The sequence below is a fragment of the Anabrus simplex genome, chromosome 1 (assembly GCF_040414725.1).
Source record: "Anabrus simplex isolate iqAnaSimp1 chromosome 1, ASM4041472v1, whole genome shotgun sequence".
Taxonomy (NCBI): domain Eukaryota; kingdom Metazoa; phylum Arthropoda; class Insecta; order Orthoptera; family Tettigoniidae; genus Anabrus; species Anabrus simplex.
Window position 1 is genome coordinate 1148599208 of NC_090265.1, and position 16047 is coordinate 1148615254.

The window sequence follows — 16047 nt, forward strand, 5'->3', positions numbered from 1 at the left end:
TGTGTAGGAATTTTAAATTATAACTTCCTGTTTAGAAGGTCTTATGTCTAACTTCAAACCTTAACCACACCTCAGGCTTTGCTGTATCAAATAAAAAATTGCACTTCCCTTTTGGATTAAAAAGTTCCACTTCCTTGATATTTAAAAACACATAATACATGCATTAAAGACTGAATTTTTATGACTACAGTATCTCTGTGATTGTTGAAATTAAATGTAGAAGAGTTTCAAAGTCAAGGATTAGGTTCCTTGACTCGTTTTGTGACCAGTATCGCTCATTAGATTGTTGTTTAGATAGGCGAGGAATGCTTAGCCTGCCGTGAGCAGGTTGCCCTGTTCGATATGTCCTACTTCGGCAAGTTGTACTTGTGTGGCCCTGATGCTCAGCAAGCAGCCGATTGGATCTTCACGGCCAACACACACCAGCCAATTGGAAAGGTTGTGTACACCTGCCTACTCAATTCTAGGGCGGGTGTTGAAGGTGATGTGACGGTTACTGCTATAGAGACTGGGAAGGGCAGTCAAGCCGATCCTATCTTCAAGGTGAGAATTTGAATTAATGAAGATGCTGTAACTAAATCGATAATAATCCAACAAATAATGAATTTTTTCCTAAATTGTAACAGGGTCGTGGATTCTACATTGTGTCAGGTGGAATGTCCGCATATCACACGTGGGCTCATATCAACTCAGTTATAAGCCAAAAGAACTTCCAGGTGGCACTAACTGATCATACTGATAAGCTGGGTGTTTTATCAGTCCAGGGCCCTAGCAGGTAGGTTGTCAATAATTACGCAGTTAATAATATTGCATTAATCCTCTAAGTGCCAAGGGGCAATGAAATGGTGTGCTCTAAAGGTGGCAGGTGGTTTTTATGAAGAATGCAGGCTTTCAGGGAAAAAGTTGTAAATCCTCTGTTTTAGAGTGATCAAACTGAAACTCTGTCAGAAAGTGAAGACCATAACCATCCAACCTTCTATAAGTTTTTATTACAATATAAAATGTATTCTTGAATTTAAGAATTGATTATGGCAGAATTCTAAATTACAATTTTTGTTTTAATTTGACTAATTTTGAGAACATATAGCCAAAGTAATGAGAAAAATAAGTACTGAAACTTGCATACACATTATATAAGCAATATATGATACATTTAACTCTTTAGACAAATAGCAATAGTTTTTTTTTTTTTTTTTTTTTTTTTAACGAGTGCTTGTTACCCCCTGGATGCCATGCTAACCTCTGTGGCATGTGGACACAAATCACCGAATAAACAACAATGTACACATGATATATATATATATAATAAAAGAACGTCACCAGCATTTATTTCCTTTAACAGTTGTTGATGGTTATAATAGCATGACAGTGGCATTTTTGGTCCATAAGACCCGCTACAATTCAAAAACCAATGAGTCTTTCAGAGCAACGCAGGCAAATTTTGTGAATAATTTTTAGGATTTTCACAGCGATTCTGGCTGTAAGAGTATTAATATTAGATTTCAAACTTCATATAAATATTTCTATGTTTAAAATTATTTATATCTAACAGTAGGAAAAATGAGTTACTGCAAACACAAAAAAATACATTGCTTATAAGAGTGTGTAGTCTTAAGTCTACAGTCTTATAAACTTTAAAGTATGTTTATAAATGATGCTAATCAATACTCAAACTCTAGTATTTGGAGATGGGTCTGTAGTGACTGTGCATAACTACACCAGCTCACTGAAATGCCAACAGATCAGCTCATTAGAAAGTGAAGACGATTGTAGCAGTGAAAAAAACTGCTTGGTATGTGGAACTTTATGAGAAATTCCACCTACAGGATGACTATGACATCTGCCTCCTTGTCAAATCAAGACATTGCAGAATAGAAGACATTCAACTTTTCTAGTGCACAAACAGTGAAATGGGAAATTTAATGATAGGCTGGAAGAAAATGAGAGACCAATGGCATAACTATCTAAAACAGATTTTGAGTGAGGATTTCTCCCACCTACCAATCCCAAACACCAGTGCTGTTGAAAGATCCATCAAACAAATTAACATTGCCAAAATAAAAATTACTCTGAATCAAATAAAGCCAGGATAAACCAGTGAGCCAGACAATTTTGTGGGACATTTATGAGGCTTTCAAAGATGAAATGCCGCAGGCTGGTTAACATTGCTGTTCTACCACGTTGTGAGAGAGCAACAAATGGCAACTGGCTAGCAACAGAACATCACATTACCCAAGGAACATAGAATAGGAGGTAGGTATCACGGGAGAGATTCACAGTAGTAAAGAGGAGCTGTGACATCACGCAGGACCCTCACGCTGAAGCTGCCCTGAATGAGGTAGAGTTAGTTTGAATAAGAATCACTGTGCACGCAGAAGCTAGGAACTAATAATACACAGTGGTAGCATATCTGTAGTGTAAACGAAACCATGTGTATTTATTTTATGTGATGGAATGTAAAAGGCGATAATAGTGTGCACTTTTCAGTATGGTTCTTGCACCATTACAGGTTTCACAAATTAGAGCAGGCACGCAAAAGAACAAAATATACACTTTCTTGCATTTCCTAAAGCCCCTGACCTAAATAACCGGTAGGTGCTTGCTTGTAAAAGACATAATTAATAATGTTATTATTTTTACATACCACTAACTACTTTCTGGTGGTTTTCAGAGACACTGAGGTGCTGAAATTTTGTCTCGCAGGATTTCTTTTACGTGTCAGTAAACATACCGACACAAGGCTGACGTATTTGAGCACCTTCAAATACCACCGGACTGAGCTAGGATCGAACCCGCCAAGTTGGGGTCAGAAGGCCAGTGCCTCAACCGTCTGAGCCACTCAGCCTGGCTATAAAAGATGTGATTTATTTTCAACAAATAATGCAAGGTTTGGTTCCAAACATTTTGGAGATGAAGGTTATCAACAAGATTTGAAGTCAGAGTTACTTGAATTAATCCTCAGAAGAAAGTTGAAATCAAACTCTATTCCACATATGAAGTTGCCATGTGCTGAAGGTAAGGATTACTATAACAGTGCAAGAAGTCAGAGATTAATAAAGAGAGTTACAAAGAAATAAGTGGGCAGTCTCATGTGTAAGTTTGATAATTCTGAATAACAAGCAAGAGTTAAAAATTCCAATGCAGCAGATGTATCTGATTCAACAAAAATTTGCAATTCGGTATTTCAACCTCCAAACAGACTTTAAACGAAGAATCATTTTCCAAAAATATTAAACAGCTTGAACAACATAATAATGTACTAGCGGAGGAAAATAACGATCTCCTTCTCAAATTTGGAGCAGCAAATGCTCGAGTCTGTAATAATTAGAGTCCCTTATCATTGTTGTCATACTTAGGTGTTAGGAACATGAACATATGGAATGATCATTCCACTGCTATCGCTGTCTTAACATTGTTACAAACTTTTATACAGACCTTATAAATATTTCAGAAGCACTACCTATGGTACCTGATTCACAATGTATTTGATCTCATATTATTACTCTAATACTTTTTCTGAGGTCGGGATAAAATATCAATAAAGTACTCTTATCTCCAACCTGTGGGTAAAAATAGATTTGCTCACAGCTGTGAATTACCTCATACAGAGTACAAGGCACTGAGATGTCTGGGTTCCAATGACATCACAAACAACCAAGTGTGGTAGGGAGACCTGTGCATGATACCTACCTCTTACTCTAACTACCTTGACTGTACCCATCCTCAGAATGAAGGCAAATCCTTCCAAGTGCATTATTAATCGACTTCTAAGCAATACCATCTTTGAATACATATTGGATAAACAGATTTGCAAATGATAAAGAACCAATGAGGATTTCTAACAGCTGCAATAGAACTGATGCAGTTTATGCTGCTTAGCTTCTAGTTAAGAAACACCCTGGAAAGAACAAACTGCTCCATTTCACCTTTCTTGAATTTCAGAAAGTCGTCAGTGATATGCCATAAGACATGGTGGCTCAGAGTACCTTGTCAGCTGTTTTATTCAGTGCCAAGAAGCCATGTCGAAGACTCTGCAGGAGTGTCTGATAACTTTGACAGTACAGTTAGCATCCACCAAGGGTTAACCTCTTTACCTCTTTGGATCAGCTTTGCAAAGGACACTATTACAAAAAGAAATCTGAATGCATGACATCAAACCTACAAGAAATTGAAACCATTCAGGTTGAAAGCAAGAACCTGGCATGAATTGAAGAGGTAAACACGAGCATCAATGCAGCTTGGATGAAGTAGCAAATGATGACAGGTGTCACCTGGGATTGCTAGATGAAAAACTGCCTCAAATTGAAGATCTATTACATAGTTATCCATCCTTTCATGCTCTATGGTACCAAATGCTGGCTAACTACAAAAGAGGTAGAACATTGAATAAGCATAATAGAGTCAAAGATGATTAGATGGTCAGCTAACTTCATTAGACAGGATTATATTTCAAACATAAGACATAAGAAAATGACTTGGCATTGCACAGGTCCAGAAGAACATGCCCAAAAGTTGACTAGGATAGTTTGGACATGCACTGTGAGCAGAGGTACAGTACTACATATAATTGCAGGGATGGACTACAAGCTGGAAGTCATCAGAAAGAGACCCTCAGCACAACCTAATCAGCAATGGGCCTTTCCATACACAATAAAATGAAAAGCACAAATTTACATGCTGACATGGTCTACATCTGAATGAAATGGACACAGTGTAGCCACTTTGGCAGCATTTTAATAATAAGTGTGGCAGTCGAGGGTGCAGTATTTGTTTTTTAATTAAGTGTTTAGTTATGTGAGTGTTCATATACCAATTAAAATTTCTATTATTTTATATTTTCAGTATAATATGTCATTATATTCCAATCTTCTTCTTAGCATTTTCCTGCTGGTACCAGGTCTGCTTCGTGGATGTTTATTGCACCACTTACAGTATCCTGCCATCTGATCACTGATAATTTTCAGAGATGTTAATAAAGCAATCAAGAGATGCTACTGAACAAAAATTAGTGTGAAAACTCACCAAGTGCTGGAATTCAAAACACATGATATTTTCACCTCAAATAAATTGCATATACAAACCATTAAAGTCCACTTAATTGTAATTCAATGTAAGTAATGAAAAGGAGCAAACAAATGACAATCCAGGTCATATGTAGAAAGAAAAGAACATGAATAGGATAAGTCAGTGTAGGAAGAGGAAACAACAGAAAAAGGAGACAAGGCCAAACATGAAAACACAAAAGAAAAAAGAAAATGTAAAAAAACAAGCATGATCTCCATATCTTCATACACTGCCATTTTCTTATAGATTTGCTCTCTCTCATCAATCCTAGTTATTCTGCATCCATTTATTCTCAGTCCCCAATATATAGCATTCATTTCTGCTTTCCAGGAAAAACAGGAAAAGCATGAAACATAATAAAGATGAGCACAGGTACTAAAATATTTTATCTGGCTTTCCTACACTTCCCATATCAAGTCTGAAAATCTGTCAACATAGCCCCCTCAGTGAGTGTTGATGCCCGCCTTTCTACTGAAGAAGCTGTTGTTGGAATCTGAGAATAAATGGATGTAGATGATTTGGGATTGATGAGAAAGCTAATCTGTTTGAAGACAGCTGCGTATGAAGATGCAGAGAATGTTCTTTTCCTTTTTGTATTTTCGTGTTTGTGCTGGTTTCCTTTCTGTTGCTTCCTCTTTCCTCATTGATCTAGCATGTGTTTATCTATTATGTATTCCTGTTTATGTTCCTATCTTCCTATATATGACTTAATTGTAGTTGGGGTAACTTATATATATTAGGTAATAAGATTTGTATAATTCTAATTTCAGAGATTTCACAAGTGTAACTACTGTACATGGTGATTTTAACATTGCTAATAGAGGGCATTCCAAATCTCTTGTAAGTTGCCATTTTCTTAGGCCAAAAACTAGAATTATGGATACATTCTCCAAATTATCTCGCAGTTTCTTCCATGCCACCAATGGTACAGTATTAAATTGTTGAGTTGTAGTTCCAGAAGTTCATTTGAGTGTCATGTTGTGTACATAAATAAACTGTTAACACTGGACCTATTTATCCCTTTGTTCTCACATATCACCTTTCCACAATTCATTACATTTGCAATTTTTCAGCCGTGAACTACTACAACCTCTTACGGAGACTGACTTAAGTGATGCAGCGTTTCCCTATGCAACCTCTAAGATTGCACACGTGGCCGGCCATTTGGTACGGATGTTAAGAGTTAGTTTTGTTGGTGAACTAGGCTGGGAGCTTCACATGCCCATGGATTCATGCCTACCAGTATATCATGCACTATGGGAACATGGAAAACGACATGGGTTGCGGAATGCAGGTTATCGTGCTCTCAATTCCCTCAGTTGTGAGAAAGGTATTGTACTATAGAGTGTGGCTGCACCTCAGTTTCTTAATAAACTTGTTCATAATTGTTGGGTATTTCTTCATAATGTACACTAGTAGCATACACCTCACAGCATGATGGAGAAGTAGTGTTCTCTTTGATCTTTCCCCTATTCTGTATACTAAATGAGAATAACTAGATCATGGCCACATCAGTGGATTAGTTCATTGTAATCAAGTAGTGTTGAAGAGAGAAGTAAAAAATTAGATATTTCTATATATTTGGAACTGTTTTCTACCATTCTTGAAAGTATGAATTGATGAAAACCATAACGGTATAAGTAGCATTTTGGTCATTCAGAGAAAAAGGCATTTAACATCTTAAGACTCATATAAAGCATGCTATTTGTAGTTATACCACCTATCACTAGAGCACAGAATATAACCGCTATCACTTGTATCTCTTTGCTGGTGAAAAGATACATCCTCCCGGAGTTACATCCTACACTTAACTCATTTTTTAAAAAATGTCACTTATGCTGTTATGGTTTCCATCCATTCGTATCATCTCCCAGGTGCCCAATATCCAGTAAAGAAGTTCTGTAAACAGTTTCTGACTCTTGCCTTTTGAAACATGTTCATATAGGTATTCACTTTTCCATAATCCTGCACTGATACGTTTCTGAATATTTTCTTTGAATAGTAAATGTATTGAAATGTCCAAGAATTGAAATAAGACTGCTACCAAATTGGTTTTCATAGTTTCTAGCAAATTAATTGAGCCCTCCTCCATAAAATGACCTCAAAAACACAATGAGAGCTGGGCATCAAAGGAATTACATCAAACTCTTTGTATCTAAACTTGTATGTGTAATATGTCCACCCACCCTTTTCTGTGGATTCATATGTGGATCAGCTCCCTTAAGGCCATGTTGTGGGAGGCGGACAACAGAATAAAGAGGGAATTGCCTCTAGGAGTGATGTACAGCGAGGCTATGTGTGGCCCATGATTGCTGCGATAGCTGTGAAGGCCCTACAGAAACCATGAAAAGTCACAGATAACATGGCTCTGGTGAAGACCTCAATGGCAGCAATGGCAGAGAAGGAGTCCTTTGGTAGAGCAAAGCTGACGGAGGAGGTAGCCCTTCTTCTTGGGGTTAAATAAGAAAGAAACAACTGCCTTGCAGTAAAGAGGGATTTTTGAAGGCTAAGAGAGATAACCCTTACAGAAGAATTCTGCGGTCGTGCATAGACAGGAGGCAGCCCCTCCACTGGACTAAGGTGCTGTGGACCAGTAACTCACACACCTGAAACAAACGTATTACAGAAACCAAACTAAATTTATGGTGGCCGAAATTTTGGAGACTATTTTCACATTGAAATACAAGACATGAATTAGATTCTGTAATGCGAAAATCATGTATGGATCTGGCAAACCTAGAGAAGTAATGGCAGAAATGAGAAGGTATAAGCTGGAGTACTTGGGTTGAGTGAAATGAGATGGACAGGCTATGGAGAGGTGAAGACAGAAGAAGACGGTGTCTTCATTTACTCCAGAAGAGAAGCAAATAAACAGTACTCAAGTGGAGTTGGTTTCTTATTCGTAAAGAGAGCTAAGGATGGCATATTGGGATGGACCTCTGTATGACACCGGATAATTACTGTACAAATAAGAATAAAAATTATACCTATAACAATAGTGCAATGCTATGTGCCAACAGAGTTAGCAAAAGAGGAAGAGAAGGAGAATTTTTATGATAGGTTGACATCAACACTGGCAAGGAAAAAGAACATTGTGGTTTTAATAGCAGACCCAAATGCAAAAACTGATAGTGAAAGTGAAGGAAAAGAAATCATCATGTGTGGACAGGGAATAGGAGAAGAAATTAATAATGATCAGAGATTCATAGACCTGTGCAGTAATTTTGGACTGTTAATAGATGGATCATTGTTTCCATGTCCGACTCGTTGGCTGAACGGTCAGCATACTGGCCTTCGGTTCAGAGGGTCCCGGGTTCGATTCCTGGCCGGGACGGGGATTTTAACCTTAATTGGTTAATTCCACTGGCACGGGGGCTGGGTGTATGTGTTGTCTTCATCCTCATTTTCATCCTCATCACGACGTGCAGGTCGCCTACGGCTGTCAAATAGAACGATGGCACCTGGCGAGCCGAACCCGTCCTCGGATATCCCGGCACTAAAAGCCATACAACATTTCACATTTCATTGTTTCCATGTAAGAACTTCCGCAAGATCTTATGGGTGTCACCTTATCTCCAGACGGAAAACCAAAGTGATCACGTGGCAATAAGTAAAAGTTGGAGACATTCACTCCTGGATGTGAGGAACAAACATGGAGCAGAAGCAGGGAGTGAAGATCACCTTATGGCTGTTGATGTTCAATTGAAGGTCGCATCACCAATAAAATAGGCAGTTGTATGAATGAAATGTTTCAGCTGACAAGGGAGTTATCCATCCTTTCACGCTCTATGGTACCAAATGCTGGCTAACTACAAAAGAGGTAGAACTTTGAATAAGCATAATAGAGACAAAGGTCATGCGTAGACAGGAGGCAGCCCCTCCACTGGACTAAGGTGCTATGGACCAGTAACTCACACACCTGAAACAAATGTATTACAGAAACCGAACTAAATTTATGGTGGTTTATGATCAGAGATTCATAGACCTGTGCAGTAATTCTGGACTGTTAATAGGTGGATCATTATTTCCATGTAAGAACTTCCACAAGATCTTATGGGTGTCACCTGATCGCAATTGCAAAAACTTTCCAGTTTGTATTTAAGTGTTTGACATGTACATTACAAATATGCGCACAATATTTGCCATCGACAGTTATGCTGCACTTTACAATCATGCGCATGTTCAGGCATCGAGTTCAAAATATGGGTTGTTGGTAGCTCTTGGCAAAAGATTATGAGGATGAGCATGTCCACAGAGTATAAAGTGCCGAAAACAGAGTTGCTTATCACAGTAGGAACACTTCATGAATGCTTGCAATAAGCAGTCTTCCGAGTCACACGGCTTTTGAACATCAAAAATATGTTCGGGTGGTGATTGAAACCTCTCTGGTCTGAAGTCATCATATCCAGCTACAGTTCAGGAGTACCGAATAAAGTCAGCAAAGACTGGAGAACAGAACTGATTGTGTAGAATGTACATCAGCAACGAAATGGAATCCTTCTACAATGGTGTGCACTGATAGTTGTTAAGGATAATATGATCTTCAGTCCGCTTCAGCACCACCTTGAACTGTCGGAAGAATAGCACATCAAGTGGCTGAATGTAAGTTGTGCACCCAGGAGTGATGGTCTTGACTGTGTACACCATATTTTGAGGTCGGATATCATCGATATGCATTCTGTCACAATATGTCACGAGGGAATCAACCAGAAGAAGAGACTCCAGTGCTGCACATGGGAAGTAGACATCTTGAAAGAATTGCGTCATGATTTGTTTCGTGATTAGGCCGGACTTTGAAGCAACTTGAACCAGATTTTGTGGTTTCAGCATGTGTTGCGCTACTCGCACTCCAAACTGACCATTAGGTTCCTGATAAATAACCAGCAACGTTGGAAACATGTATCCACTTACCTAAGTAACGGGTTGGATGGTGTAAGAATGAGTTGTTGTGTAATCACTCCGCACCAAACTTCTTACCGACTTCTCTCCCTTGTAATGTAGAGTTTGCGATGAGTTAAGTTCTTTTCGTATACCACTTTGATCGGTATTATAAATCTCTATATGTTCCATGGTATTCATTAAGGACATTAACTCTTTGCGAAACTTGTCACATTGTTCCTTCACATTACCATCTGTATCTCAGGCTTTAGTGGTTACGCATTTTGTTATTGCCTGTGAACCAAGATGGTGTCTCTGTTTAAACTGTGCAACCCATCTATGGATAGATCCAGCGAATCAAGTCAGTCCTATTTCTCGAGCCTTTTCTAAACCCCAAGCACGAATATCCCTGTCGTGGACATTAGCGCCTAGAACAGTTCTCGCCACCCTGAATTTTTCTGCTACATAATCGTCAAGCAGGGGAGGTTTGAGCGCTGGCTTGGCTCCCCTTTTTCTACTACGTGACGTAAATATCGTAGATGATGTACGTCTTGCACCATAAGATATTGTTTCTGTACTGTATTGAAGCTTAATTATTTGGTTTTCCCAGAATCCTTTTCAAAAGATACAGCACCCCACCTCTTCCTCTCCGGTGGGCTTGGCAGATACACAGACGAGTGGCTTCCATCACTTTTTATTAACGACTCTTCCTCACAGTCAGGTGGATCACCCATAATGTTTTCACAATCAGATAAGTCTTCCTCTGCATATTCATATTCTTCAATATAGTCTATTGTATTTTCTTGATGTATATTATTACCATTGTTTGCCACTGTTTTGTCTATCACATTGATTATGAATGCAGCTGTATTTCTCTCACTTACTGTAATTTCTCTGGATCTTCGTTTGCGTTTGTAATACCAATATAAATGGTCTGTTTAAATTTACTCATTCAGGACAAATATTTCAGATTCCCTATGGGATTCAACATCTGTATCATGCGTTTGTAATGGCGACTAATTATACTCACTATATTGGCAGGATTCATTATCACACGATTACGGAGAGAGTGACTTGCTACGAAATTGGAAACACCACAAACAGAACAAACTTTATGAACGGTCGAAGAAGATACAACACAGACGGAGGTCCCTATTATACTAGCTTTCTAGCTCTTATGCGGAATGTCTGTCTGGTTCCCCCAGATGTCGCATCGGCAACTGTGTCGGGTGACCTTGGACATGGCGCGGCGTGTCGACCATAGCATACACGTAAAATAACTAAGGTGGGTAGAGAAAACGTTTACGGTGTCTAAAGTTATTAAAGCCACGATATAATGTTAGATAGGGTCTACTTTGAGCAGAATAGCGAATCTTCGTAACTTACAGTGTACTTGGCGATGGCACTTAAGTTATACAGTGTTGTAATCAGCACCTCAAACATATTCATACAAACCATAAATCACCTGCAATTGCGATTGCAAGTTGTGCTAACTCCCTTGTCAGGGAAATTTGGAAAAACTGAAGTCCAAACTGAATTTAAGATACAATTGAAAAACATGTTTGAGTCCCACACTGAACAACCAGATGAAGAGGTAAACATTAAAAGTAATACTGTCAAGGAACTCCTTCTTAACACATGTGGAGAGGTAGTGGGCTACTGAGAACCAAAAGAGGAAAGAATTGATATCGGATGATACTTGGGAATCAATCCAAGGGTGAAAAGTGTGCAAGGCACTGGTCAACTCCAGTCTAACAAGAAATCAAAAAGAAGCAGCGATGATGAAATAGAGAGAGGCCAACAAGGCAGTTAAGAAGAAAGTGCAGAGAGATAAACAAGTGCTTACAGACAAACTAGCAACACAAGCAGAAGAAGCAGCAAGAGTTTGTAATGGCAATGTGCCATAACAAGAAAGTTCTATAAGAAAAACTTCTTTGGGGAGAAACCAGTCAAAGATGCTAACTGAATAGCCTTGACATCTGAGACAAAGCAGTTGGAAAGATGGAGACAATACTTCACAGAAGTATTCAATAATCTCAGTGAGGAAACCAGAAATTGAGAAGGTGAAACCATTTCAGAGGACCCAGATATCTTGGTAGAACTGCCAACATGGCAGGAGATTGCACAAGCAATAAGACAAATTAAGAGTTTTACAGTGCCCAGTATAGATAACATTATCCCAGGAACCCTAAAAGCAGATCCAGATCTAATACCAGAAATCATGGAGCCACTTCGAACACTAATATAGAATGAAGAAGACCTTCCTGAGGAATAGAAGAAGGGAGTCCTCATCAAGATACTGAAGAAGGGTGGCTTCTCAGATTGTAATAACTGGAGGAGAATAAAGTTACTCTCATATGAATAGCTTATTTCAGAAATAACATAAGTCAGTGAACAGTAAATTATCAGTAATTTAAAAAAAAAACCTTTCTGATGAGGGTGTTTTTTGTTACAAACACAGTTGATAATCGTGTTGGAGCTCTCTATCACATTTAAGATGGATTTGTCAATTTGATTAGTAACAAACAAGTGTCTAAATCATTTCATCAATTAATCACCACTGATCTGCATTTAGGGCAGTCCCCAGATGGCAAATTCCCCATTTGTTTACCTAGTCTTTTCTTAAATAATTGCAAAGGATTTGGAAATTTATTGAACAATTTTTTGAAAAAATATTTTTAGTAATTTAATATTTTTAATAATAAACAACTAGGAAACATACACATCACAGTGAACAAAAGTGCTTGATCCAATAAAATTTTTAACATCTGTTCAAGTGAATAGAAATTGTTTTTAATTAGGTTAGAACATAAGTAGATCCATTTTACCTTCCCATTTCACTGCTCCACACTACCCTCCTCACAGATTTTAATTATTTTTATCTTTTTAAAATTAATATTGTTTTAAATCATAACAAGGTACTTTTTGAGATGTTTTCTAAGAAAAATTCTTTGTAATTTCACCTATGCAATTTAATGTAGCTGAAGATGTTCCCAAGGATCGAAACATGTCCTATAAATAATTAAGAAGCCTTTCTCGTGGACAGTCGAGATTTTCTTCTGATGACGCAGAGCATAGTTCTCTGTGAAACGTAAAGAATTTCACCTTATTTTCTTGACATGGCATAAGCCCAAAAGCCTATACAGTATCATGTCTATAAGTACAGGTCGTGAAAGCATCAATGGCAACAATAATTAATTTGCTTAAAGCGAATATATAGTATCAAACAGGTGGAAATTTACTTTTATTGATTTAATGTAAATGAGAGTGATACAGGAAATGAAGCTGATTTCTTGCAAACATACCACTTAGTCAAACAGCTCTTCTCCCTTCTCCCAAGTGTTTCCAGCCCAAACTTTTCAATATTTTTGTAACGCTACTATTTTGTCGGAAATCACCCAGAACAAATCAAGCTGCTTTTCTTTGGATTTTTTCCAGTTCTCGAATCAAGTAATCCTGGTGAGGGTTCCATACACTGAAACCATACTCTAGTTGGGGTCTTACCAGAGACTAATATGCCCTCTCCTTTACATTCTTATTACTTTCCCTAAATACCCTCATAACCATGTTTAGAGTTCAGTACACTTTATTTACAATCCCATTTAAGTGATTACTCGAATAAAGATCTTTTCTGATATAGGTACTTACAGTGATCCCCATTAGAAACTTTTACCCCATCAATGCAGTAAATAAAACAAAGAGGACTTTTCCTATTAGTGAAACTCACAACCTGACTTTTAACCCCGTTTATCATCATACCATTCCCTGCTGTCTATCTCACAACATTGTCAAGGTCTTCTCACAGTTACTCACAGTCTTGTAACTTATTTACTGTATTACTCTATACAGAATAATATCATCCACAAAAAGCCTTATATCTGATTCCAGTTCTTTACTCATATCATTGTTATATGTAAGAAAACTTATGTACGCTCAGTCAAAATCAAAATCTCTTTATTTGCAAATGAGGTGTCTACCTCGGTGGCAAATGGTACACTAAAATACATTATTGTCAAGCACTAAATTTTAAATTAACAGGAGACGAAGCAAATTTTCCTAGAATACAATATTATACAATTTACGCTAATAATTTTTTTCTATTAAACACACACATCATCCTTAATAAATTTATATTGTTTACAAAATTCTACTTATAATATCTTACAAACATAGTCAACTCATATACAGTACGGTATGTGAAATTACTTCTAATAATACTATACAACTGGTATAAGATTAAAATTAACACTGAATTTATTCACATATTTATATTTTACCCATTTTGGAACCTAAGTAGCATAACGACCTGCTGCGTCTTAACCAGAGCCCCTTTTGCCACCACTTTTCAGAGTTCCTGAAGGGCCTTCACAGCTACCGTAGCGGTCCCAGGGCCCTCGAAGTCCCCACTGTACTTCACCCCTACAGGCAGTCCCCTACTTGGGCTGTCCAAACTCCTTAGACCAGGGGATGGAATTAATTTAATCACACACATTTATTATTTACAATATCCTGCACTGGTCAAATGCCCTCTAACATTTAATTTATGATCTCTGTTGTTGTTTATTCTCTTCTTGAATATCTGTACAGATTTTGGAAAAGGATCAAACACTACCCCTGGTAAACTGTTCCACTCCTTCACGCCCTTCCCAATGAAAGAAAATTTACCCCAATCGCTTCTGCTAAAATTCCTTCTAATTTTGTACTTGTGGTCAGTTCTACCAATATAATTATTTTCCAACCGAAACCTCTCACGGATATCTCCCCATGCTTCTTCTCCTGTATAGGCTCTATATAATCCTATAAGTCTAGTTTTCTCCCTTCTCTTACTTAAAGTTTCCCACCCAAGTTCCTTTAACATTTCTGATACACTACTCTTTCTCCTGAAATCCCCTGTTACAAACCTTGCTGCTTTCCTCTGCACACCATCTAGTTCTTTTATTAGGTATTCTTGGTGAGGATCCCAAACACTGTTTGCATATTCCAATAATGGACGAACCATACTTAAGTAACATTTTTCTTTTAATTCTTTGTTGCATCCTTTAAGTAGTCTCATTATGACATGTAATGATCTGTATGCTTTCCCAACAATGTCATCAACATGACCCTTCCAGTGCAAATTACTTTCAAATCTCACACCTAAGTATTTGCACTTGCCATCTTTTGGGATAACTACCTCATCCAAAGTATATTCAAATTCAGTTTTAAAGCTCCTGTTTGTAAATGTTGTAACAGTTGATTTGCCTCCATTAATCTTCATATTATTTTCTTCAACCCATTCTTGGATACTGTCAAGGTCCCTTTGTAATTCTGAACAATCCTCAATGTTATTTATTTCCCTATAAACAATTATGTCATCTGCATACAATCTTATTTTCGATGTTATATTGTTCCCTAAATCATTTGCGTATATTAAGAAAAGTAACGGACCGATTATACTACCCTGTGCAATTCCCTTCCAGACTTTCTCTTCCTGTGATATATTATTTCCTACTTTGACTTTCTGAACCCTTGAATTTAGAAATGTTCTTATCCAACGTATAACCCTTACATCCAATCCTATTCCCTCCAATTTCTTTAATAATATTCCATGTTCCACTCTATCAAAGGCTTTGGAAAGATCTATGGCTATGCAATCTAACTGGCCTCCTGAATCTAACTGATCTGATATGTCCTGCTGAAATCCCACCAGTTGTGCCTCGCAAGAAAATTTCTTTGTAAATCCATACTGGCTCCTCATGAACCAATTTTTATCATCACATATCCCTCTGATGTACTTTGCTATTAAACTCTCCAGTATTTTACAAACTATACAGGTCAGGCTGATTGGTCTGTAGTTCTCTGGTTTCCTTTTATCACCCTTTCCTTTATAAATTGGTATTATTATAGATTCCTTCCATTCCTTTGGTATCACACTATTATTTATGACATAGTCAAAGAGAAATTTTAAATAAGGCACTATATACCACCCCATTGTCTTAAATACCTCCCCAGTAATTTGATCACTTCCTGCTGCTTTTCCTTGCTGAAGCAGTTGGATTTCTCTGAAAATATCTTCATTTGTGAATGAGAAGCTTCTTGTTTCCCTCTGTGTCTCTCCCTCTCCAT

At 37.7% G+C, this 16047-nt stretch overlaps 1 protein-coding gene across 5 annotated transcripts in view; it reads left to right on the forward strand.

Moving 5' to 3' along the window:
* Positions 1-16047, forward strand: part of Sardh (Sarcosine dehydrogenase) — a 282041-nt gene that overhangs the window by 202101 nt on the left and 63893 nt on the right. For all 5 annotated transcript variants that reach the window (XM_067137412.2, XM_067137411.2, XM_067137413.2 and 2 more), the window contains 3 exons: positions 295-543; positions 627-775; positions 6138-6394. In XM_067137412.2, the coding sequence (XP_066993513.2) occupies positions 295-543; positions 627-775; positions 6138-6394 (655 nt within the window). The remainder of the gene's footprint in view (positions 1-294; positions 544-626; positions 776-6137; positions 6395-16047) is intronic.